The sequence below is a fragment of the Lolium perenne genome, chromosome 4 (genome assembly GCF_019359855.2).
Source record: "Lolium perenne isolate Kyuss_39 chromosome 4, Kyuss_2.0, whole genome shotgun sequence".
In the NCBI taxonomy this organism is placed as follows: Eukaryota; Viridiplantae; Streptophyta; class Magnoliopsida; order Poales; family Poaceae; genus Lolium; species Lolium perenne.
In genome coordinates this window covers 12,194,202-12,221,513 of record NC_067247.2, presented here as the reverse complement: position 1 = coordinate 12,221,513, position 27,312 = coordinate 12,194,202, and the positions used below count along the sequence as shown (strand labels likewise).

Sequence of the window (27,312 nt, the reverse complement as noted above, 5' to 3'; positions counted from 1 at the left end):
GTATACAACCAGAAAAGCTGTTCTACCGATACACGACATAATTTTGCAAAAAAAGTCAAAATTTATTTTTGTTAATTTCTCTTTCAACTATATGACATAACACATGGACATCTCGAAGGATTTTTTAAACTTTTTTTTATCAATTTCCTTTATTTATTTGAAAACAGATAGAAGATCCACAGTGGGTAGAGTGCGCCACTGCCAATTCAGATAGCAGTGCCATGGTGCACCATTGCTAAGGGGTACCAAAAATTCACCATTTTAAAAAATGCTCAGACTTACCAGTGGTGCACCACCACTCCTATCTCACATAGCTTTCTGGTGCGCCATTGGTGCGCCACTGATAATATAGCTAGCAGTGGAGCAACTTTTTCTGGTGAACCACTGATATAGTGGCACGTCACTGCTGATCATCCTACGGCTAGTTCTTTTTCTAGCAGTGTGATCAAAACTTATTTTGACCAAACCCAAAACTGATGATAATTAAATGGAGGGAGTACAACTAACAATCTGTTGTTGGTTAGACCTCGACAACCTAGAAATGTGGTAATCCACTCTGCCACAATATTACTCCATATCCGTTCTGATTTATTCTATATTTTTTAAAAGCTCAGACAAACTCTATTAGTACTATTTCAAACAACCAAAATTATGTTCAAACTAGTGACATCCAATTGAGAGAGCCGGTTCGATTTATGTGTTATTGTTGACTAAAAGCTAAAATATAGATTAATATAGAATAAAATTTTAATCTGAAATATAGACTAAATCTAAACGAAGGGAGTACTACTACATGCATGCACGCGTGTCTCCGTGATTAATCTACATGCATGTTACTCTTCCGTCTGGAAATAAGTAACTTGGATGTATGAAGTTACGAGAACCAACCTGACCTCCAACCCATCAGAGTTTAAATTTCAGGTTTGCCATCTATGTGTCTCGTAAAGGCGGAATATTCATTCAGTGGGAGGTGACGTTCCCGTTGATAGCAAGGCGCCTGTAGTGACTTCGTCAATTTTAAGATCCGATCTGCCGGCTCAGTCTTTCGGAGATGCTCATAGGGGTAGGGTGCACGTGTGTGCGTAGGAGTGAGTATATGCGCGTGTATGTGAATATATGCGTTTGTACTGTGTTTCTAAAAAAATGTATAAAGTAACTTATTTTCAAGGAAGTAATTTTAATCGGGCAAAATGTTTACATCCCAAACGAACAACATGCATGGATTGTCCCTTACCCCGTAAGGCTACAGATGGTTGCTCAGGATATCTTGTGCCAGACTGGCTAACGGCATAATGGGCGGCTACGTTGATGTGTAGTCAGTCTATGTTTTATTTCTTTCGCTGGTTGATTCTTGTATCAGTTCTGGACGATGCGTGATTTGTTACAAATAATGTACTCTTAATTTTTATAATAAAAAGACCGTGTGCAACATCATGATGCAGAAGCCGAGGTTTTAATCCCCATTTCGAAAGAAAAAAAAGTCGGCTACCAAGTCGTTCACTACAGGAACGCGCCGAGACGCCGACGGCCAGCTGCCCTCGGCGTATGCCTCGCAAGCCGTCGGCGTAGCATACGCCGAGGGCAGCCGTCGGCGTAGCCCCTCGGGCTAGATGGGCCTCGGCGTAGGCCTTTTTGCCCTCGGCGTAGCCTGGCCGTCGGCATAGCAGTTGCTACCCCGAGGGCAGCCCTCGGCGTAGACAGGCCGTCGGTGTATATTTCGTATATTCAAATTTTAATTTTTCAAAAAAAAAATCATAAAAATTTCTTTTTTTTATCCTTATTTTTTCTTTTACTTGTTTATCACACTTTGAATTCTAAGTATAAACTTAACTCTAAGTTAATTACAACTTCCCAGTTGGTCACCCATCCTCACTCTACTCCAGCCTCAGCACGCTTAACTTCCTGGTTCCCTTCGGGTTAGCTTTCATGAAAGAAATAACACCTTTCTGGTAATATTACCTTACCACTCCTATTAACCCTTGGAACCTGATGTCACAACTCTTTATTTTTTGAATTTCAAAAAATTACTTAAGCAAACAACAATAAATATATAAGTAATAACATATATAGAATTCAAATAACAATAAATGATTTTTTTGTCTTTTATTTAATATGGAACAATTAATATTTTTAAATCCATAAATCGGAATCGGATAAATAATATGTCTAAATCGATCAGAAAAATGATAGGAATCCAAATATAACATACATATCATCTTTGAACCTAAAAAATGAGAGGAATCCAAATATAACATACATATCATCTTTTGGAGTGGTTACTAGGACACATAAAATGATTCCATGCGAAGCCGCGGGACTAAATTGTCATCTGGCCAAAACGGGGCCCCTGGAAGGTGCGGTATGGTTGTATCGGGCGCGCGGGTGCACCCTTTCGCCAATGCGCTAAACCGAAAAAATTAGCACATAAAATGATGTATCGTAGACCTAAAAACATTTTCCCAAAATTTATCGAGCAACGGAAAGTGTACCCCTAGTTCAAATCCGGTCAGTTTCCACCGGATTCGGCGGGACACCGCAAGAAGCCGCAGGGATTTCCAGATGGCTAGAGCACGCATATGGCATGTGATAGGTGGTGCGTAGGCGGTCTCCTACCACTGCGCGGAGGTCTCACGCTATCACCTAACTTGTTCCTTGTAGCTGCTTCACCCGTTTCCTACTTATTTCCATCAAAGTTTTAGACATATGAATTATTGTGACAAACTTCATTATTCAGGTATGCATGATTTTGATATAAACGGATTGAGGATGTTTTCCTGAAAATTTTGATACCTTATATGCATTTTTCTGACATCTTATGAATTAGTTATGATTTATACAATTTTGTACAAATTTAAAAAAAGAGCTACGCCGAGGGTGACCGTCGGCGTAGAGCCAAGAAAAAATGCGAGGAGGCTATGCCGAGGGCTACCGTCGGCGTAGCCCTGCCTTACGCCGAGGGCTTTTATATGCCGAGGGTGGCCGTCGGCGTATCATGGCCTACGCCGAGGGCGTAGCTACGCCGACGGCTCACGCCGCGGGCTGGCTTGGCCGGGGTCTACGCCGACGGCCCCGACTTTTGGCCGTCGGCGTAGAGGATGGCCGTCGGCATCTTCAGCCATTCCTGTAGTGGTTCTTCATCTGGCAATAGGATAGGATAGGTCGAACTGTCCATATGATGAGAAAAAGGATAGTACAATGGGCGCAAGCAAGGTCACAGCCGGGGGCTCAAATTAGACAAGATTTGTTAAGCGGGTTAATATTTATCAAAAGGTCACCAACCAGCAAGGAGGATTTCGTGGATTGTCTAAAAAGATCTTTTGGTTAATTTCAGGTCGGCAGCCCAAGGATCAAGTCCTAATCTGGCCTCGATGAAGAAGAGTCAAAGGCGCCAACGATCCGTCATACCTACGCATCACGCATGGCACCATGTGCATTTCGCCCATCCACGCCAACTCTCACGCAGCAAGGCCACCGCAGCATCGCATTCGTCACGCAAAATACCAACATGAATTCCACTATCAAGTATAGATGCTAGCACATACATTGCCGTCCTGTGGAGAGAGAAGAAATGTATGGACCACTCTTGTTCCGATGCGAATATTAATGCCAAGATAGCAACTAAATTATCAAACGTGCACATAAAAAATACTATCCAAATTATTAATTTGCAAGCAAATTCTACTTTGTGCGTCCCAAATTATAACTTTGCTAGTACCCTCTTTATATATTTGTGCCACATTTTACCCATTAACCCTTGCAAATTTTTAACTATTTTTTCTTCAAACTGAAGTTCCGGATCCAACTATTATGACGACGTGTTAGCTGACAATGACGTGTGGCACGGGCGCCCGGGCGGAGCCAGGATCCAACCAAACCCTAGGCCTTTGTATTATATATGTAATTAGACTAAATCACACTTCAAAACAACTATTTCTACTAATAAATTGGCAAAATAGTTTCTATGCTCTGGGCCATGGCTAGGGTTGCTAGGGGTGTGGTCTAACGCTTACGTGTGGTCAAATTCCGTCAAACCCAGTCAAATTATGTGGTTTCATTATTAATTGTCGATCATGCGCGCCTAACTACACCACACTGTCCACACTCCACCGTACCATATCCGATACACCCCTAGTGAATAAATGTCCGTCAAATCCGTTGCCACCTCATTTTGATATATGGGTCCGCCTTGATAGCTTGAGAAAAAATCGGGTCAAAAGTCGTTACATGGTATCAACTCATGGTGTCAAGCTGTTTTCCGAAAGGAAAAATATAATTAGAATATCCAAAAATTGAGAGTAAATTAACTTAAAAGTTGACAAAAATGTCAAAACTAAGGGTGGGAGTTGGTGAGCTTGGCTCTGGTGGTTAGGTCCCTTGTGGTGGAACCAGCCCACCCAGGTTCAAGTCCTAGACTTGACATGGGTGTTTGCATTTACCTGGATTTATTCCAGGATTTAACCGGCGCTATGCTTTCAGTGGTAGGTGACGTGCCCGTCAACAGCGAGGCGCCAGTGGTGACTTCGTCAACCTCAAGATATGCCGGTTCAGTCCCTCAGAGGTGCTCATAGGGGTAGGGTGTGCGTGCGTGCGTTCATAGGGGTGTTTGTACGTGCGTGTTTGTGAGCGTCTGCGTTGTACTGTGTTCTCAAAAAAAGGAAAAATATAATTAGAATATCCAAAAATTGAGAGTAAATTAACTTAAAAGTTGACAAAAATGTCAAAACTAAGGGTGGGAGTTGGTGACTTTTTCTCATATTGTATTGCTTGATTTCAGGTCAGCAGGGCAGCCCAAGGATGGAGTCTAGTAGATGCTACTGGTCCTCCTGTTTAAGGGCGAGTCGACGTCATGTTCATGGGAGCCCCCTGGGGACCGGCGGGATGGCCGGAGCCGCCTATTTAAGGTCCCGGAACACCTCATATACTCCAGTTAGTCCTGCCTAGCTAATCCTATCATCTATAGTACTTACTGATCATTCATGTGAGGTGAGTGATCAGTGTACTTCGGTAGTACTCTAGTTGTCTAGCATACCGAACCAGGACACACCATCGGTTCGATCACTAGCTAGTGATCTATGACGGGGAAGGCCATGGTAGCGGAAGCCACGGCACGGCAGGCGGTGTCGTTCGTCCTTGGCGCCGTGGCCGCGCTCACCGTCATCATGCTCGTCCAGTACCGGGCGCCTGCTGCGGGGCTCAGCCGCGCTAGGTTGGCGGGGCACTTCTCAGGCTCGAGATCATTAGACCACCACCGCCTCAACGGCACAGCAGCACGTACAGTCAATCAGGCGCCGACTGTAGGTGCAGAAGATCATCATGTTCATCAGGCTAATGCGACCTTGAAGGCCAATTCAACTCCTACTGATCATCCCGCCGCTCTAAGTCATTTTCCACGCACTGATCGCAAAGAAGAGGTTAGTTTAATCACTTCAGGTTTGTAACCAAATTTTCTGCTTTTTCCAGGAGCAAATTCAGGGTGCTGTACAACTTGCAGTACAGCGTAACTGTACCAACTGTAATTGACCAACTAGTCATGTGAATTTAACTAGTAACCAACCTTCTTTGTTGGTCTAATAAATTTTTGCGAGTCAGACAAATGCAGTTGTTAGTTAGTATATGTATCGTTAATCATATCAGACCGCGCGGCGTCTAAAAACAGTAAATGTTGATTATTCAGAGCACGCAAGAGCCGGAGGAGTTCCGAGGGCTGGCGGCCGCGGTGGCGCTGGCGGCGATGGACGACCGGAACGTGATCATCACGTGCGTGAACCAGGCCTGGGCGGCGCCGGGCTCCCTCCTGGACCTCTTCCTCGAGAGCTTCCGCGTCGGCGACGGCACGGCGCGGCTCCTCCCGCACGTGCTCGTCGTCGCCATGGACCCGGCAGCCCACGCCCGGTGCCAGGCCGTGCACCGCCACTGCTACCACTACACCATGCCGGGAGTCCACATGAACTTCACCTCGGCCAAGTTCTTCGGCTCCAAGGAGTGGCTGGAGATGGTGTGGAGCAAGCTGAGGCTCCAGCGCCGGGTGCTCGAGCTCGGCTACGGGTTCCTCTTCACCGACGTCGACATCCTATGGTTCCGCGACCCGTTCAAGCACGTGACCGCCTACGCCGACATGACCGTCTCCTCCGACGGCTACTTCGGTGACCCCGACAACCTCGGCAACTTCCCTAACACGGGGCTCTTCCACGTGAAACCCAATGTTCGCACCATCGCCATGACGAAGGTGTGGCACGAGTCCAGGGGCAGGTACCCGGGGGCGCCGAACGAGCAGCCGGTGTTCAACATGATCAAGAAGCGGCTGGTGGCGGAGCTCGGGGTCCGGCTGCGGTACCTGGACCCGGCGTACGTGGGCGGCTTCTGTAGCTACGGGAAGGATCTGGGGAAGATTGTGACCATGCACGCGAATTGTTGCGTTGGGTTGAAGAACAAAATGAGGGACCTGAGGGGGGTGCTGGATGATTGGAAGAATTATACGAAGATGCCGCACTGGGAGAAGCATAAGGCAAATTGGACCGTACCCGGCGCCTGCATCAAGTGACGATTGTCGTCAATCGCGTGCAGGCCGGCCAGTTTAAGCTTAGGAGATTGAGTTTGAGAGAGGCGTGCAGGAGCATCTCAATCTACCATTAGGTTAAGTTATTCTCATATATTCTTTATTGAAAAAAAAAGTTATACTCATATTCTGTATATGTGCCCTTCACTGTAATTATCGATGAATTATGCATACTCATGAACATAGTAAGTTATGTTAGAGCGAAGCATTAGTGCCAACATAAATTTGAAACATATGTAAATATTCTTCTCTCTTTATTTTGAATTGTGCAAGTTTTCTTTCGCTTGGAAGCTCAATCACCTCGCTTCTAAGATCGTGATTTCCTCAAGTTCATGCCAGTTGTCACTCAAGGAGGGAGCTCCAACCTCAGCGATAGGGAAAATTCTTGATTATTAATTCTAGGCTGGACCAAATCATGTCCAACAACCATTGAAATTTTGCATATCCTTCCATTCTTTAAGATAATTTGGATTTGTGAGCGAACAAATAGTTTTGTCATTCTGACAATTTGCTTATTTGATAGAACGGTTAATCGCAACAAAAGCCTTTATTCTTTCTCACATTAACAGAATCATTGCTCCCCTTCCCTATATTCCATTTAGAATCACCAGTCTGTGCTTGCTGGTAGCACACTCGATGGAGAAAATGGCCAAGTAATCCCCTTTGGTAGTGGTTGAGTAGTCAGAAATATTGTGAAAGAAAGTGAAATGTCCTATCGTCGTCTCAATTTGGGTAATACACGATGTCTTCATTTTACGTATCATTTTTGAAAACTAAAACTACAAGTGTCTGATTGATTAGAAACAACATATGCACTCACAAAAACAAAACAATAAAACTCAGTAGCTCAAGGCATATATGGGGTATTTAGATTTGACGAGGTCGTAATCATTCCTTGCGTTGTGAACTGGCCATGTCAATATGGGTGAGCTCCTATTCAACACATTTTGTATCTGCGAAGTGACTGATATCCACATTGAGTGCATAGTGGGCTGGGCCCAGCAACAACGCCGCTCCTAAGGTCTTTTTCTTTCCCAACACCGGGTCCACGACATCTACTCCATCACAACCCCACTACCCCCGCCACCTGCAGCCAGTGACACTGTTCTCCCCCCCCCCCCCCCCCGCCCAAGCCCCCACCTCCATTAGTCCTTCACCGCCCTCTAACACCCACCCCCCTTCCCCATCTCCAGCGAGACCCGTCACCACCATCCCAAACCCCAAGTCGACAAGACCCTCTCAGCATAAATGTTGTAATTGATCCTCCTCACTAAGGCATTTCCAGTGCTGCTCCCCAATAGAGAAGGAAGGCCATTTAGCCGGCCGGTAGCTTCAGCTATTGATATCAGCATGACACGACCGAAACGTATTGGAGCTCCACGTCGGTGTCCCAAGAGGGTGATGATCCAAAAGCGCCGCCATCACCGAGGCCAAAGACGGCCAAGGGTTTTCACGCAGAGTTATGTGGCGTGGGGACCACAACGACGTCCCCAAGAGGGTGATGTCACCCGCATGCATCGCTACCGTTGGCTCCGGAGCGCTAGGCTTTCGCCTGAAATGACCCCGATCACACCATGGTACCTTGGTCCGCCCGACGCCACCCAGACAAACCTCCAAGATGCGATCTGGGAGTTGCCACCGCCAAAGCATGGCACACTACTCTTCCTTGACGGCATATTCTTGGCGCTTGAGTACCAAAAAGGAAATTAATTATAGTAACATATAAGGATAAGCGTCATGAATCCCAATGAAAAAGGTTAAATTCAGGCGCCAAATAGATTTTCGCATTTAAATAGCGCCAGCGGCTGGTAGATTAGTTTTATGGGGAAGGGAAAAAAAAGCTTACTCGCCCAACACATATTTAAGCTCCTGGCGCATACTTCTGCGGCGAGGCAAAATGGAATCCCTAGATTGGCATGAAATTAAGCGTAACTGCCAGGAAGAGTAACATAGCGCCTCTTCTAAGAGTCACCTTGTACATCGAAAATACGTTGGTGAACCTGGGAGCAAGCGCACCCTATATTTAAAAAAAAATTAGTAATTCAGAAAAAGGTCAAAAAAATTCAAATCTTTTTGGGAATCAAAGATGATCATGTATTGTACTCGTATACGAAAGATTCACCATGGAATAACTTCTCTTGTTTCCTGGGTGAAAAAACGGACATGAAGGTCCTATATTAAAGTACTATTCACGCTATATTCGTCATAGATTTGTTTTTTTTTTTGCCTGAAGTCAATGTGAATCATTTCTTGGCCAAACAATTTTATACGAGTACAATACCGGATTATCTTTGATTCCCAAAAGGATTCGAATTTTTTTATACTTATTTTAAAATTACTATATTTTTTGGAGTATATAGGGTGCACCTGCACCTGAGAGCACAAAGTGCGGGTCAGTACCTTGTACAGCCCTAATAGGGAGGTATGGCTCGGTCACATACTGAGTTGCCCGGTATAATTTTGTGTGGACTCGGCAACCTTGCCACATGGCAGTTTATTTTAAAAATCGACATTCACTGTACTTTATAAAATCTAAAATCTGATGGCCCCGGATGCGTTCGCTCTGGGAAACTAAAATTCTCGCTTTCCCTCAATGTAATTGCTACTTCCTTCACTTCATACTAATTATCTCAAATATAAATAGATGTATCTTAACATATTTTAGTATATTAGATACCTCCGTCCCAAGGAATAAGGCGCACGCGTATTCCAAGGCGAACTTTGACCATAAAAATTGAGCAACAATATCTTGGTTATATTATATGTAATTAGTATCGTTGGATTCGTACTGAAAAGCACTTTCTAATTATGTTAATTTCATACAAACAATCTTTATATATTTGAAGTAATTCTTAGTCAAACAAAAAGCACGTAAAACGAGGACGCCTTATTCCTTGAATCGGAGGTAGTAATAACTAATATGAATAGGAGGGAGTAATAAAATTGAGCGTGGCTCCTGTTAAATTCGAGCGCAATCCATGGGTTTTCAAACGTTGTCAATACGTACTTCGTCTGACAGAGAAACTTGTCGACCCGCCGTCGCAGCCGTGGGACACGGGTACCTCGCTAATGGCCGAGGTAAGCAATTACACCGCTCGTATACTGACTATTCGTGATCGAGCGTGCGGAAGCTTAGCTAGAGCGATTGTTCACCTAACGATCGAGACTGATCGTGTGTTGTTAAGCGTTGGAATTAGTTAAGGGCTGGAGACGGTGGCGGTTGAATTCAGGCAATCTTCTCATGCATGAATACCCCAATATGTCCGAAATAAGATAGCTACAATTCTACTCCCGATTTCAGGTCAAGCCAGCATCTATGTACTTACTCATGCATGACAGTTGCTTCGCATAGAATCGTGATCCAGTATAAATTGTTTGTGTAAGTTGTTTGTAGCCAGACTGAAAATGGTGACCTGAAATCTTTAAGAAATACTACTTTTATTATATAATATAAGGGACGAGGAGATTTGGCACTCGAGCTCACCTGAGGCCGATATCGTGCACGATAGTTTTCTATGTGGATCCGAGCCTACTCTGACGTTGGTAGCAGATACAGTGGGCCAGAATCGTATGGCTGGACAGATACGATGGGCCTGATTGGTGACGGAGGAACGGCTGGTAGACGGCCTTCTATCTGGGCCTTCCGCACCGAATTGAATGTAATTCTAGACCTGTAGAACAGAATCTTGTGGGCCTTCCGTAACTAGTCGGTCACTAATGGTGCCCTTCCGGTTTCAGTCTTGGCATATATTATATACATTCGAACGAAATTTGATTAAATTTAAACTAAACCTAATCTAGAAGTACTTGCGGCGGTTGGAGGCGTCGTAGTACTGGTGAAAATTGTACATGTCGTCGGTGACGACCTCCTGCTTGACGCGCTCGTCGGGCTCGTCGACGGGCTCGTTCTTCACCAGGCCGCTTGGCCCTGCCTCGCCGTCGTCGGTGAGGTCCACGAGCAGCTTGCCGGAGTCGTGGATGGACATGGCGATCTCCGTCTCGGCGTCGCCCCTCCAGGCATCCTTGTCATTGAGCGATGCCAAGAACGCCGCTTGCAGCCCTAGGCAGTCCTCGGGGTTGTCGCTGCTGGCGATGAGGCGCTGCTGCCGCTCGTATTCCGCGAGCAGCGCCTCCTACGCCGCTTCCTCCGGCTCCTCCTTCAACTCCGGCTTCGGGATGAGGAGAGCGCCGCCGCGCCTCTCTTGCTGCCGCCGCGCCTCGGATTGGGCGTCGCCGGCTCCTCCTTCACGCGATTAGGGACGGTGTAGGGCGCCGAGCGGTACGACGAGGACGGCGTCGATTGGGCCGGTCCCGAGGAAGAAGAGTTCGAGGAGGACGAGTATGTGGTCCTCCTCGGCTGCCATTGCGCAATGGGAGACAGTGGCGGTGAGGGAGGCACCTCCAACCTTGGAGCGCCGTTGCGGATGCCGCGGATGACATTGTCGAGGGTGCGCCCCGGAACGCCCCAGAAAGCAGCGCGCCCGTCCCTGTTCCAGTTGTTCGGCCCACCGACGAGGCCGGTGGTGCTGCGCATCTCCACGTTGTACTTGGCTTTGAAGTACGTGGCCCACTAGTGGTCGTCGTTCTTCGCCGCCCAGGTCGGATCCGCCCGCTCCTGGGTGGTGAGTTCAGCCCGCCGAGCCCTGATGGCGTCCTTCCAGCGCTCTGTCCCTGGCGTCGGCGGCGGCGGGACGCCAATACCGTTCACGTCCGTCTTCCAACCGCCGCTGCTTGGTAGGCGCATGTCCGGCGGGACGGATATCCCGCGTGGTACAGCACCCACGCCTCCTTCATGGTTAGACTGCCGCGGCCGAAGCCGTTCGCCGCGGCGATATTGCGGGAGGACGAGGACGACATTGCTTGGAGCGACAAGGAGACGATCTGGGGGCGGCGAGGAGAAGGTTTGGGAGCGGTGAGAGATTGGGACGAACCGCAGGGCCTCTTAAATATACATCGGCGGCAGTGGGTAGTTGCACACAATAACGCCGGCGCGGACGGCCACGCGGCCATGCACGACGAGACGCGTCCCTGCGTCGCTTGGGAAAACTGAGATGCCATTAACGTCGCTTGACCAAAGGTAGGCGACGGGGTTTTAGGCTTCCGAGCCGCTGACGGGTCGAGCCCGCGTCGCTTCGCCTCGCTTTTCGGTGCGTCCGGCGTCCCCGGTGCATCCCCTGTGGGGTGGGGACGGGCTCGAGGCACCGGACACCGTATCGGACCGCGCCGGACAAAAATGGGCTTTGGCAGACGCGGCTGGAAACGTTTTTCTGTCCAATGCATCTAAATCACTTTGGGGGACGGTTTGGGGACGCGACTGGAGATGCTCTTGGTTCGCCATATAGCTCTGCAAACTAGTAGCTGTGACAGCAACTGTGGACATGGATGGTCAGGTGCAAGGTGACACTTGTCACCGCTGTATTTCGAATTTTCAATGCATGCCGTCTAGATTGCACATAAACATTGCAATCGCATGGGCTGGCACATAAACATTGCTTCGCGGTACAGTCCGTCCATGATTTCATGCACCGACTGTTAAACTGGCGACGGATTCAATTACAACGGTCGCATGGATGGGCCCGAGAAGAACTGCAGCAGCAGTGGTAGGGACAGATACGAGACGGACTACATCAATGTACCGCCAATCTCCACGGCAGTTTGCGGCTCAGATAAGGTGAGCAGATGTGCCCGAGATCAAAGATGGATTTTCCTAATATAAGCCGTTTTAGCAAACTAAAATTATTATGGAACAGAGTGATAGAATGCATGTTTAATTACGTAGTAACGACACAACAGGTAGTTGAACTACTAAATCAAATAGCGCAAAGAAATTCCTTGCCAATCAAATCAACGAACCGTACAAATCAGGGAACTCAACAGGTGGTAGATGGACCTAACACGATGAGCTAGCTAACTAGTACAGTAAGTACAGGAATGTATTATGAACTGATGATGCATGGTACTACAGTACTGGTACTTCCAGGACGTTCAGCCCACTAGCCTAGGCTAGCACTTCTAGCGGTACGTTCACAATCAAGATTCCGCGTGAATTAACCAATGAATGCAGGACAAGCCGAAGCACTGTGCCCTAAGAACCTTCCATATGCAGAGTGCAGATCGAAGAAAAGGCCAAGAATGACAGGTTGCGCATCCAGCAGCTAGCTGCAGCAAATTATAAGCGAGTAGTTGCTGTTGCACATGATGCGGCAGTAGCAGTCCGTACATACATGGCTCTCGTAATTTTCATTAGTCTAATTCGGTGTAGTTGATCGTTGTTAGTGCGTTCAGAGGGAAGCCCTGGTCGGCGCGCTACCACGTTCTGAGCAGTAAGGTCGCCACTATCGGAAGGGCTCCCGCGACGCGAAGGCGACTAGGGTTCCGCCCCGTCGCGCCGCCGCCGCCGCCAGGCCTTCCTCGCCTCCGCCCCCGACCCCCACCCCTCCTCTCCCCCGGCCCTTGCTGCCGCTCCCCACGGGCGGCAGGAGGGTGCCCAACACCTAGCGCCCCCTCGCCCCCCTCCTCCGGCCTCCCCAGCCACCGCCGTCGGCGCAGGCCGCCGGGCAAAGCCCCGTTCGGTGCCGGCGGCGGCGGAGCAGCCTTTCTCGCGCGCGTGGAGGGGAGACGCGGGGTCTCCTCGGCCGGCGGCGGTGCGCTCAGGTCGGCTTCGGCTCCGGCGGTGGAGGGTCTTCCTGGGTGGCGCCACGGCGCATCCCGGGGCGGCGCGACGTCGGGTGGCAGGGTGACGGCGACGCAACCGCTTGGTTGCGGGGCGGTGGGGTGGCTAGGGCTGGCGCCTGCCTGGCCCAGATCTGGGCCCTTCGGGGCCCATCTGGGTCCGGGCTGGCCGGGTCGTGCTCTTGCTGCTTCCGGCGGTGAGAGGAGACGGCCTGGGCTGGGTGCAGCGGTGCTGGCGGCACGTGTACTGCAGCGCGAAGACAGGAGCTTCACGAACCCCTCTGGTTCGGTCGGGCCAGGTGGGCCTGGTTTGCTCCTGTCGATGCGTCCGGCCGGTGCTCGCAGGCGGCGGTGGAGGCGGGTCCCTCCAGCTTGTCTGCCGACCTGCTGTCTCTCGTTCTCGGCTGGTCCTCCTTGATCCTCTTGGTCCCGTTTCGTTTGCCACGGTGAGACGGCGGTGGTGTCTGCAAGGCCGTGGTGGCGCGTGCTGGTGGGCGACATGTATGGTGGAGCACGACGGCGCGTCCGGGCGGGGTTGCGAGGGTCGGGAGAAATCCCTGTCGGCTTGGCTGACACCGACATGGTGACGCCCGAGGGCGCCACCCTACCTTCCTGAAGGGCGTTGGGTGAAGCCCTCCTCCCCTGCCCTGCGTGTACCGGGGGAAACCCTAGGATCCGTCCGGGCAGCAGCGTCGTCATTGTCGCATTCCTTCATGGAGGTGCTGCTTGGTACGCGGCGTTCAAGAGTGCTAGGAGCATGGTGGAAATTTCCGGAGGGCGCAACGGCTGCGAGACATCTCCGTTTTTTGTTGATCCGACCATGTCGACATTCTTTCTCTTTTCTTTCTTTTATGTTTTCTTTTGGGCGTGCTTGTGCTGATGCCCAGCAAGTTGTATCGGGTTGTTGCTATATTAATATAGCGGGGCGAAAGCCTATTTCGAGGAATTCGGTGTAGTTGAATGGATTACTGTTGCGTTGCGACATGTAGTGCTTTCAACATTGCAGGGGTAGATTACCACCATCAGGTTATGACGGTCGTGTTTTTTTGTTTGTGCCTATTTGGTTAAACCCTCCGATGATCTTGTGAAATAACTTGTAAAATAACTTGCTTTTTTCTAATCGAATGCATAACTCGGCTAACGCAGAACATAGTGTTATTATCCCCTCATGTTAGAGCCTGCCCGTCATAAGGTATCGATTGCCTTCCAAAATAATCCGCATGTGGCTTTTCTTGAGGCATTTTGCCCGATTTTTCGTTAATTAATAGGACAATTCTCTTCTCCTTAATTAATAGTAGATTGAGCAAAGCTTTTGCCTTGTATTAAACAAAAAACAGTTAAACCGAAGAGCATTTGTGATACCGGTGGACCGGCACCGGGGCCAACCCTAGCCGCCACCAAAAAGCTCCTCTCCGGTGTAGATCCTCGCCGCCGCTGTCGCCGGCCTCGTTCGCGGCGGCGACAGGCCTCAGCATAGATGGAGCTGGGATAGATCACGGCGATAACATTCAAGCGCGGCTGGGGCAGGGTGAGCACCTCCCGTCCAGCGCGTCGGCCGGGTCGGAGTCCTCTGGTCGAGGCGGTGGCGCTGATCCACTTCTCTAACGATGCACTTCGGTGCGATCTTGCGGAAGAGGTGTTGGAAATATAAGCAATTTTGCGTACAAATTAACCAAGAAAAACAGTAGATAAAAACATGGCTAGAATTAAAAGAAACAGACTAGACATGCCATCTAACAGAGAGTGTGAGAAAGCCAATTCTAGACAAAATACTAGAACTAGAAAAAGCACCATGATCTTAACTAGGAGAATGAGAAGAACATACGGGATAGGGGAAGAAGATCCGTTCACGTTGCCGGTGTTGTTGCCCATGTTGTCGTAGAGCCTGCTGATGTCCGGGAAGAAGTCCTCGTCGAGGAAGAACTCATCTGAGTAGTCCGTGATGAAGATGAAGCCAGTAGTCGCGTAGAGCGCTCCCCTAAAACCTTATCGCCGATCTCCCGTACAGGATCACAAAGGCGGGGTTTCGGAGGCCTACTGTCCTAACTCGCGGTGCACGCCGCAAGATGGGATGGGAAGACCTTGATCAGCGCAAAGCTTTGGAACCAGGAGGTTGTGGCGTATGCGTTTTCGTGTGTGTATTTTTGGAGAGGAGCGGCCTCTCTTTTGTAGGCACATAGGAGGAGGTGAACATGCAGCGTTGGAAGAGGAAACAAAGGGACAGAAAACGAACTGAACATGCATATGTATTCATTGTACAGTACAGGAAAAACGTTTCAGCTTTTGGAACCATTCAAATTCCATTCATGAGTGGCAAAAAGGAGAAAAGTCTCGGCTTGAGGTATTCCTGCAAACCGCGGCTTGTGTCATGATGAGGCGAGCGGCGGAGGAGGATGAGTGCATGTGTAGGAGTTCTCTTCTCATGCTCATACCACAAGTGGAGCAACCCCCTTATAAGGAGGTCCAACTCTCTCTAAACTAGCAAGGTGGGACTAAACTTTTGTCCGACCCCTTGCCAAGCATGAATGGGCCAATTGGGCCTTTGGGATTTTCGAGAATTTTGGATTATATTATATGGGTTGGGCCTATATTAGGCAAAATTCCAACATGCGGTGTTGTGGATCTTGGGTCCCATCCAGATCCTCCACCCTTGATCCGCCGGCCTAGTTCCGGTGGGTCTGGTAAACGGTGATGGCCGGTTGTGGGGATTGTCGTCTTGGTTTCGAATAAAGGGGGTTTGTTCATAGGATTTCTCTCACGCCATGATGAAGATCTGCTTGATGCATGTCTTCATTGATCTGGTCAAAGTTTCAAGTTACGGAAGGCTACGCTGGCGATCCCCAATGGACCGGAGGAGATTCGGTCTCACGCAATCATGCTTTTCCTGACTATTTGATTTCAGAGGAAGCGATGCGAAGCTTTGCAATCTGTTGCCATCATGGGACATGTCTTTAGTCCCATGGTGAACACAGTTGTGGAGATTGGCATATAAACCGAGATCTGAGGACTAGTAATGGTGGTTCTAGTCTTGGTGGCGATTAGGTTTTTTGCTTAGTGATCCATGATTTGAAGGAGTGTGATGCATGTAAAATGCATACATGAACTTTGTCCTTTATCATATTGAATTTCCACATATTTGCAACATATATGATGATAATACCATGTTTTACATTGATTTATGGGGATTTACAAATGATCCACTTTATCTGGTTTATAATCTGCAGAACAGGAATTCCCTGTTTGTGTATTTTTCACTTTCAGAGACCTATACGGAGTCAAATTGAGCTAAGATTTCTGGAGCGTTATTTTATCATCGGGAGAAGCACCCTGGGACCTAGAAGCATGCCTGGAGGAGCCTGGGGTCCAAAAGAGCCCAGGTGGCGCGCCCAGACTTGTAGGTCGCGCCACCTGACCTTTTTTAGCCGTCGATCGTCCAAATCGGGTGATCTTTCCGCCCACCGACGTATTTTGACCTAAAAATAACTATAAATATGACCCCCGAAGAGTTCTCGGGAGGAGAGCGCCGCAGAAGACAGAAACACAAAAACAGAGGCTGCAGCAGCGAAAATTGGAGGGGGGAAACTCCACCGGAGCCGCCGCCGGAGGGATCTCCACCTTTTCCAACGTCTTCATCATCATCACGATGATCAAGGGGGACTAGTCCACCTCTGGACTACAGGTTTATGGCAGTAGTTTGATCTATTTCTCTCATGTTCTTCATAGTTCTTAGTGCCATATGAGCTTCCCAACATGATTATGGCCATATCTATAATACCTATGTGGTGGATCCTTATTCTATGATATTGTGCTATGAGATCTGATCATATTATGTGCAAGATGTATTGATAGATGCATATTATGTACCCCATTCTTAAGTATTGGTTTTGATCCAACTATTATGCAAGAGCGTGTGTGGGGTGATGTGTGTATTAGATAGAGTAGCATGGTTTTAGTGATTGAATAGTGACAACAAATTCATGATCTATTATAGTTTTGCCTTTTCTTTTGCTACCTCGCTAGGGATAAAGTGAATGCATGTGCTATGTTCGTCACGTGACAAAAGTGATGATCTTGTTTGTTCAAGGTAGCATATTTGATATTCAAACATCATGTCAAAGTACTTATGGCTATGCTCTGTTAATTCTTAATACAAGATTGCATGAAGTTTTCCTTTTCTTGTGGAGTATAAGAGAGATGTGTTGCATCATCTCTATATTAGGACGTGATGCCCATATGAATGCGTATTTTTCACATGTTATTATTTTGCTCTTCATATCTCATTGATGAATTGTTATTGTCCACTACAACCTAAAAGAGAGAATAGTCAAGTGAACCCATGAACACCAGTCCACTTTTTATCGTAAGAAACACCTTTATATTGCTTTTATCTTACTTATTATTTGCTACATTATTTTAATCCAAAAATAGAAAATATTTACTTTATCCTATTTGTATACAAAACCCCAAAAACAATCAACCTTTTTACTGTTTTTTACTTAGTTACTTTATTTTGTCTAGTTTTACTTATTTTATTACTACTTGTGTCTTATTTACTTACATGAAACCTTGTGCTTAACAACCACACGGTGGAGTTGGGGACACAAGGCTTTATTTTACTTTGCAGGATTGCTAGAAGAAGAGAGGGAGAGATACCTCTTTGCGCAGTTCCCCGAGAGTTCGATATAACCATCGACTCACCCTTGTGGGAAAAATTGCTTCCTAGACTACACACTCTGCACTTGGAGTTCCAACGTATCAAGACCTTTTTGCTGGTGTTGTCAAGCTCCATCAAGAAGATTTTTTGGCACCATTGCCGGGGAACTGGAAGAGCATCTTACAGCCGCATCCTCATCAAGCTGTAAGTACATCAACACACAAGGTAATAGATAGACCATTTCTGGCGTCGTTGCTTTCTTCATCAACCTATTGCAAACACCTAAGCTTGGGGAGGTTGCACCGCTGTGAGCTCTCTTATCTCTTTTAGATTTTGCATTGTATTTTATTTGTCTTGTTTTTAGTCTTTGCTTTCTAGTTCTTTTTCATAAAAATTAGTATCAGCTATGCACAAACAATAAAAAAAATTAAAAGTGGCAACAGGGGGTTGCAGCCATGTTGTGAACACAAGGGTCTTTAGATACCACATTGATCCTAAGATAATGATAACTATCTACAATTCAAGAGTTGGTAATGGGAATGCTACAGCAGCTAAACTTCATGTTAAATTTTTTGATGAACTTTGTGCTAAAATTGAGACTCTCAATATAGACCCTGCAGTACTAAGACTGAAGTTGTTCCAACATTCCTTGACCGGGGCAGCTACTATATGGTATGAAAATGTGCCTCCAAAAGATAAATACTGGTTTAATTTGAGAGCTTCATTCCTGGAAAAATTTGGTGAGTGCACTCTTGAACATTTCAAGCTCATGTATGACTTTAAGCAACTAGAAAAGGAGAGTGTCCTTCAAGCTTGGAGAATACTTAAAAAATTCACATGCAATTTAGAACATGTACATGCTAAGAGTTTGGATGCTATTGAATAGTTTTTACTTTGGCCTAAACCAACATAGTAAGCGTCTTTTAGACAAAGAATCCGACATGCGCTTTATCCTTAACATGCTGATAACTGCAAGAACACATATCAGATGTAGCTAGTTTCGAAATAAGAGTATCGAACCACGAGGAGCTACTAGTAGTGATCTTAATGCCCCTTGTTGCTATTTATCTAAAATCACTTAAAGCTGTCTCAAATCTCAAGCGAAGGTTTTAATTTAAATGGGTTTTAAAGGGTGCTTTTGTAGAGTAAATAACTGAAATTTAAGAATGAAAATACAACTAAAGATTACGTTTGAACTGCAATAATACTAAAAATATTCTCGGGGGTTGTTGGTTCCACCTCTAGTATTAACTAAGAACACAAACTAGATAATTCATATCTTAGCCCTCGTTGTATGTGGGAAGGGCTCGAAGCTGGACTATGTATCTCATAACATATCCCTGAATAACCACCGCAATGACCTTCGACAAGCCACCTATTGATCCATCACAATTAAGGGATTACCCCGTGGTTATTTGTTAAGCATTGTGAGTCCCTTCTTATCCCCTTATCCCGTACAATAATGCACCACACAATGTATGTCACTTCCCGCCGTATACACTATCAAACTTCCGAAGGTAGTTCCCTCCTGTGACCCTTAGGCAAATGTTACATGGTCGACTTCATGCAACAACACAAGAGAAAACTAACATACAATCATAGTGCAAAGCTATAGATTATCTTCATTCATATTATAATACTACTAGGGTTTCTCCATCTCCCCCAAGAACGGAGTGGACTACTCACACATGGAGACAATCAAGAACATCATCATAATCTTGCGAATGGAATAGGAATTGATGTGGGCATTACCCTTCGGGTACCCGACATTAGTCTACCTCCCTTGGCCCAACTAGAGGCCCATGAAGATTGTCCAAGACCAAGGTGGGCCCGTACGTCGGTTGCAACTGAGGAAACCTACCAGAAGATGAATTCTTGATGAATAAGGCAAGAAGATGTCAAAAAAGGAAAGATTAGATTAGATCTCATTGTAACCTAGTCGAGTTTGGACAGGACTCTCGGGACCTGGCCTGCTATATACGGCCAGGAGAGGGCCTGCCGAACACCCGAACAACAACACACAAAACCATCGCAACTTAGCATACACAAACCCTAGAATCCTTGCCTCCCGATGAGATCACCATAGTAGTCTATCGGCTACCCCATTGTAACCTATTTTACTCGATAAATCAAGATCAGACAAACAGGAAGTAAGGGTTTTACCTCATCGAGGGCCCCGAACCTGGGTAAATCTCTCTCCCTGTTCATTTGGTATCCGATGTCTCGTGTTAGCCTGCAGGATTCCGTCAACCCTAAGCCCCTCATGGTGGGCATTGCCGAGGAGCTCCCTCGTCAATTGGCGCCGTCTGTGGGAAACCTGCTGGTACAAGGCACTTCATCGGCTATTCCGATCGAGTCGGCTACATCTTCGCCGGCATCACCGCCATCATTGGCTCCATCATCGCCGAACTCGGGGAACTCGATTCGTTTCGGGTCCTTCGAGTTCACTCCGCACGCCGACGCGTCGCATTCGGCCTTCTCAGACCTGCACGGTGGGATGGACATGGCGTTCGGGAGCGTCCACTTCCGCATCGACTCTGGTGGCGTTCTTCGGCACCCGGGTCCGATCGCTTATGGCACGGCGAAAACTATGACTTCATCGACAACTACGTCAACTGCTTCATCGCCAGCCTCAGTCGATCTATCGGCTGCCCCATCGGTGTCGATTCTGGCGTCTCCATCATCATCACCATCACACCGTACCATGTTTGCCATATCTGTCGGGTCTGATGAATCCAGATCATCGGATCCGACATCGTATTACTGCCTCGACTGTGACACCAGGCACGGACTCGGGTCGGATGCTTCTCCCTTCATCTCACCACAAGAAAACCTTCCAACAATGACATTTTGGTAGTGACGTTGCTGGAAAACGTCATGAGCCGTTGGAGGGGGGCAAAAACCTAAAAAATAATGACGTTCTGGTGAAAAACTTCGTTACGTGTTTAATCGAAAACGTCATTAGCAGGCCAAAGAATCTAGCCAATCAGAAGACAGAAAACAACCTACCAAGGATCAGCCCTAGACTTCAATCTCAGCCGTACAAAGCAATGATCCAACGCACCGAACATGGACCGAAATTCCCGCGCGGAATTTTCCCATTGGCACCTAAAGATTTCGGGCCGACCACGCGCGCGACCGAGCCAGCAAAACCGACCCAGCCCGCCCCGCTGGCCAAACCCTACCTCCCACAGATCTCATCGCCACGCTGAAGAAACCCTACCTCCCTCCTCCCCGCCGTCACCCTCTCCCCTTGGCCTGGCTGCCTCATCTCCGACGAGGTCTGGACCAGAACGGGCGCGTCCAAGCAATTTCACCCATCGGCCGAACCCAACCCTAACCCTCACTCCTCAGTCCCCACCCAACCCCGAGCGCCGCCTCCTTCCATCTCACTTCATCCCCGCCGGCCGCCGTCAACCTCTCCCCTTGACGCACAGCTCCGCCTCACCTCCGACGAGGTCCGGACCAGGAAGCCAAAGAATGGGTGCGTCCAAGCCCACTGCAAGGCGGCCAAGCTCCCTGCAAGGCGGGCCGGCAAGGCCGCCCCCCATCCCCGGCGACCGGTGTCTTCACCATCCATCGGCTGGGCCTCCAGATCCGGCGACCGCGGCCGCTATCAGCCGCCTGCTCACACGCATCGGAGCTGGGGATGAAGGCGACGGTGGCCCCCGTCGCGGTTCCGCCGGGTCGGCGCCTACCGCATCAGTGCCAAGCCACGATAGAAGGGGAGCCACCAGGAGGACGCCGTCAACCTCGTCAAGTTCGCTCGCCGCTTCCCCACGACCTAGGTCAGGCTCTCCTCCTATCACCTTCACTTCCTTATCTGCTACAAAAAATGCATCGGTGGACTGCTCATTCAGTTTCTGCTCTGTGGTGTGTTGAGACAGGGCTCTGCTGATGTCTGCTGCCACCTACCGGAGCTGCTGCCAGCGGCCACCTTTCTGAGCAACTAGCTGTCGCAGACCACCTCCCCAACAAGCTGCTGCTGCTGGTGAGCCCCTCTTCTCCATGTAATTTCTGTTTTGCACAACCAAAATTTCCCTTTTTGATCTTGTATTGGTAGGCAGTATAGGGATCTTGCATGTATGGATGATGCCAACATGTTTGAGTCAACCAAAAATGGTTGTGATGCATATGCGGTACTGAGGCTCTTGCATACTTTTTTCAGGTAGGCGCTGTGTCGGAGGGGAACCAGGAGGAGACAGCATTGTGTTGTGGCCAACACCATTGGCAACATCATGTCAGGCATGCAGTATGGAGCTTCCATTTGTTATTCTACAATTGATGCATGAGTTTGTTCTACGTAGATTAAATGCATGACTTGGTTCAGATTGGTTGTACACGAATTTGCCATGTTCCCTAGCATTGCTTCTTGTTCATGGACAGCAAGTTGTCCTTATGCGAAGATCGAGATATATCTGGTGCATATCATCACCCTGTTATATTGCAGTCTTTTGCGAAGTATCTACATTTGGTTTGCTGATCATGGTCTGCATATCATCGCCCTATTAAATAAATTAGTAGTGTCTTTGTATTCAAGTTGCAGGACAAGAGGTAGAGCTCCAGGAAGCTGTTAGTTTACAATGATTTAAGTTATCTCTGTTTTGCTGTTACGAATTATCCAGCCTGTGGAAGTATGAATTGCTGCTTGTTTCTCAGTCTACTTGTACAGTATCAAATTGCAGTTTGTTGGAAATGTACAGACTTGGTCTGCTCCTGTTTGTTTCAATTGGGCCTGGTCTCTAGTTGTTTGTTCTATATGCGGTATGCACCATCTTGAAAGATTATGCGTTATTTCATTTCAGGTGAAGGAGGAGGAGGATGAAGACCGAGAATGACCTGCTAGATTCTTCTACTTTGTGCATTTGGGCAACCCGCTTGAAAAGGTGGAGTTCTGTAATCAATTTTGTTACTATTTGCTTCAATTAGTGGCTCTTAGATGGTAGAGAGCATGTTACAGGAATTATGAAATATGCTAAAATGGAATATGGTTCCTGGCCTGGGGCGGTGGATATGGTTCGTGTTTTGAAATGCTTAGTGCTACTGCTGTTATACTGCCCTTTATTACTGTGCTCTTGAAACTTGCATGCCTAATAAGCTCGTGGTACTCATTCACATGCCATGCTCATTCAGTTAGCGAAACTGATAAAAAAATGATGGGGCGTTGATAGACTGGTAGCTTTAATAGGTTATTGTACCCCACTCTGTGCCAGTGCTACTTAAATCATGAATAATCATGGACATGTGCCAAACTATCAACTTATTACTGAAGCTTACTGGGATCTTCTTAAGTTACTTGACATATGCCTTTTTGGTACTTATTCTGGACACACACAGCGAAAATTACACATCTGACCACTCCTATGTACACGTAGCAGTAGTGCAATAGTTAGTTTGATGCACTAGATGAATTAGCTAAGTATTATTATTCACTTGAATTGGCTGAGCATGGTATATATATAGGCTTGTGATGTGAAGTTACTGAGCTGTGTTTGGCTCTCAGTGAGATTGATTGTAAAAATTTATGAACTTTGTATATCTACTGCTGCAGGGCACTTTGTATGTGTTTGCTAATGTCTAGTAATGGTGGTTATACACCATATATATATAATAATGCTCATCTTGTTCTTCTACTAACCTGATAGAGTTTGCTGTGCATGTTGTAGGATGAGCTGCCGCGGAACAACCTGGAGCTGGAGAACCTGAAGACAACTCGTGCAACATCATTGTCGATGCATGCTGGAGAACCTGAAGACAACTCTAATGAAATTTTATGTTTATATTGTAATAACGAGCATGACTGAGTCTTATTGCTCCAAGTCACCGTGACGAAAGTTTTATGTTCATACTAATAACGAGCTTGACTGGTTTTTGTTGCTGAAATGTAATTGACTGATTTGCTAAGTGGTGTTGGATAGAATTCAAATTGCTGTAAGTGGAAAACGGATTAAATAATCGAAACTAAAAAGAGTAAGGCTCCAAATGAACTCAAATCTGAACGTTTGCAGGCCCAAATGAAATGAGTAAGCAGGCTGGCCAAAATGTTGGGCTTGGCCCATGTAGTCGTCTAGAATTATCATAAGAAAAAAATAAGCATGCTGAATTATTGGGCTCGGCCCATGCAGACCATCGATTTGGACCGGGCTGATTTCGAATTAAGACGTTTTGGTTTCGTCACAATTTTGCCACGTAGGACTAGCCACGTAGGATCTGACGTGGCCTGGTTGGATCATCCATGACGTTTGTAAAACATCGTAGGCTGTATGACGTTTTTAGAACGTCATAATCGTTTATGACGTTCCAGGGAAAACGTCGTTGTTGATCATTACTGACGCTCATCTTTTGACGTTCTCAAAAAACGTCAAAAGAGGTCAAAACATCGTCATAAACGATCCACTGTGACGTTTCAGTGACATTTTTGAAACGTCATGTTTTGACAGATTCCTTGTAGTGTCTGTAGCATCGACAGGGAAAGCATCATCAAGCACAACCTCTCTCTAGCCAGGACTCGACCCTTTCGGTACCATGTTTGTGTTGGTAACATTTTGCATGTAGAGAACGATCATCGTCAGGACGGAGAAGCTACTGATAGCGCCACCATTGAAGTCTCCCAAACGGAGTGGGATACAGCGCAAAGATACGCTCGTCTAGTCAGAGAGCAATCAGAGCTCAACCGACGATGACTGGCGGCTGATCTGTCAAAATCTATCACCAAACTGATGGAAACCACCAACAGCTGGGCTAATGGCGAGGATCGCGCAAGAAAATCACGCCCACCTAACAACAACACACGAAACCATCGCAACTTAGCATACACAAACCCTAGAATCCTTGTCTCCCGGCGAGATCACCATAGTAGTCTATCGGCTACCCCATTGTAACCTATTTTACTCGATAAATCAAGATCAGACAAGCAGGAAGTAAGGGTTTTACCTCATCGAGGGCCCCGAACCTAGGTAAATCTCTCTCCCTGTTCGTTTGGTATCTGATATCTCGTGTTAGCCTGCAGGATTCCGTCAACCCTAAGCCCCTCATGGTGGGCATTGCCGAGGAGCTCCCTCGTCAGGAATAACGGTGTGAATTCAAGTACAAACCCACAATGACAATGGAGATTACAATCTAATGAGATGGAGGGAATGGGGATGATGATTTCGTTGTGGATGATGATGAGGGAGATGATGCCTTGTCCTCCAATGATCCGGGTAGCAGCTTCGATGAGGCCCCTTCTTGATCTTCCTTCAGATCTCTTCTGGGACGGTGTTCTGGTGTTTATGGTCGCGTACGTGGTTGGATCTCAGATACGTCTGCGGGAGGTGAAAGTATTTGATGAGGCGGTGCTTCTGGCGGGTGGTACAGGTGGACGGTACAGGCGGGCCTTGCCCGTACCGATGACCGTTAAAGTTACTGGAAGTTGTCCTCGTATTGTCCTTTCGCCCAGGTGCATAATTAAGTGCTAAAATGATTTCTATCACGTCAAAATGCCAGAAAATGACAGTTTTCATTGATATTTCATCATTGATTTATTATTTCAAGATCCTGTGTAGACAAGCATAAAAGGGCGCGGTAGCGCGGTGAAATACAAAAATCCTACTACTACTCAACGAAAACTTAATAAAATAATGATATAAAAACATGCTAAAAATGCACTCATCACAAGCCTTATGATGCCTTTATGATATTGGATGGAATGATGGTAGAAGATAATATATATAAGAGTATAAAAATGCTGGAATTAAAAATATGTATGTCAAGGAAGAATATGAAATAGAGGAGAACGAAGGAGAAGAGAATATTATTATACCTACTGAAGAAGACAAAAACACTACTTTAAATGCTATGGATGAAAAAGAAACACATATGCTTGCTAATGATAAAAAATAGAAGAAGTGAAAATGCTTAGTGAAGTAAGGGGAACCACTATTAGATCTTGATAAATGTAGCTTGCATGAATTGATTGCTATTCTTGGGAAATTCTCTAAAGATCCTACTATTAATGTCAATCAAGCTGGTTTTGGTTCTTATATTGTTAACTATGTCATTAAAGAAAAGATACAAAGATACAACAATGAGGCTATGATACCACCTAAGCTTGGGGATGCTTGGATCCCCAAGATTTTAATTTCTATTGACAAAGAAACACACCATGCTATTCTAGATTTAGGATCTAGTGTTTCTGTCATATCTAAAGAGCTATTTGATTTGGTTAATCTTAAAAATATGGAAAAATACTCTGTTGATTTATTACTTGCTGATGATTCAACCAAAAAAGTATTAGGAAGAGTTAATGATGTTATGGTTGAATTGCATATGGCATATGTGCCTATTGATTTTATTATTATGGACATGGGTACCAATACCTCTAGTCCTATAATCCTTGGGAGACCTTTTTTTGAGAATAACAGGAGCTATCATTGATTAGCAATGTATGGAGCACTTTCCAAGGAAGAAGGAGGTAGCATCATTTAAGCTACCCCATAATTTCCATACCACTTGATTCAAGTAAGTAAGCCTAGCTATATGGCTATAAAGAAAGCGCTTTACGGGAGGCAACCAGAGATGTTTTTATATTTGGTTTTTATTCTACATGCTTGCTGTAGCATGTTAGTTTTCTTGTAGTTTAGGGATTTCTATTTTCGTGCCATCAGGTCCTTAGTTGTGCTCAGTTTTCCCCAGTCGCTTAGTTTTTCCTCAGTTTTGCCCAAGCCCTTGTCTGAAACCCTCACAAGTGCTGGAACGGCCGGTTGCCCGACGGGTCAACAACTTTGACCGTTATACTAGTGGGGCCACGTAGAGCCCGTAAAGACACGTCAGACCATCCATCTTTGTTTGACCGGAAGCATCGCCGTATCCCTGACCAAAACGCGGACGAGTGGGGCTTCGGTATATCGAATGACAAGTGGGGCCATGACGCTGATTCAAGGGGCAGTACACGGGTAGGATTAGATTTTTAAACGGAGCTCTACAGCGATGGCACGGAGGAGGTGGCCTGCGGGGTGCCGAGATGAGATCGACGTCCACAAAGAACTGCATGAGGCGAGACCAGACGCATTAGATAGATATGAACTAGACGCGTTTAACCATGCAAAGAAGAGAAAAAATGGTCGAGGACATCGACGACTGCCTCAACACTTTGACTAACGGTGTGCTGTTGACGCGGCAGGGATTGTAACGGCGCCAGAAAGTAGCTTCCTTGTGACGGTAAAGCACACGTCCGTTGGGAACCCCAAGAGGAAGGTGTGATGCGTACAGCAGCAAGTTTTCCCTCAGTAAGAAACCAAGGTTTATCGAACCAGTAGGAGATGAAGGCCACGTGAAGGTTGTTGGTGAAGGAGTGTAGTGCGGCGCAACACCAGGGATTCCGGCGCCAACGTGGAACCTGTACAACACAATCAAGATACTTTGCCCCAACTTAACAGTGAGGTTGTCAATC

At 46.9% G+C, this 27,312-nt stretch overlaps 1 protein-coding gene across 3 annotated transcripts in view; it reads left to right on the top strand.

The window, feature by feature from the left end:
* The first annotated feature begins 4,921 nt into the window (after positions 1-4,921).
* Positions 4,922-27,312, top strand: part of LOC127291783 (uncharacterized protein At4g15970) — a 93,238-nt gene continuing 70,847 nt past the window's right edge. For 2 of the 3 annotated variants that reach the window (XM_051321107.2, XM_051321104.2), the window contains exon 1: positions 4,922-5,411. In XM_051321107.2, coding sequence (XP_051177067.1) covers positions 5,073-5,411 — 339 coding nt within the window. In that variant the 5' untranslated portion in view covers positions 4,922-5,072. Of the gene's footprint in view, positions 5,412-5,674; positions 6,836-27,312 lie in introns of those variants that run through there. The other variant, XM_051321103.2, reaches the window with a different exon arrangement.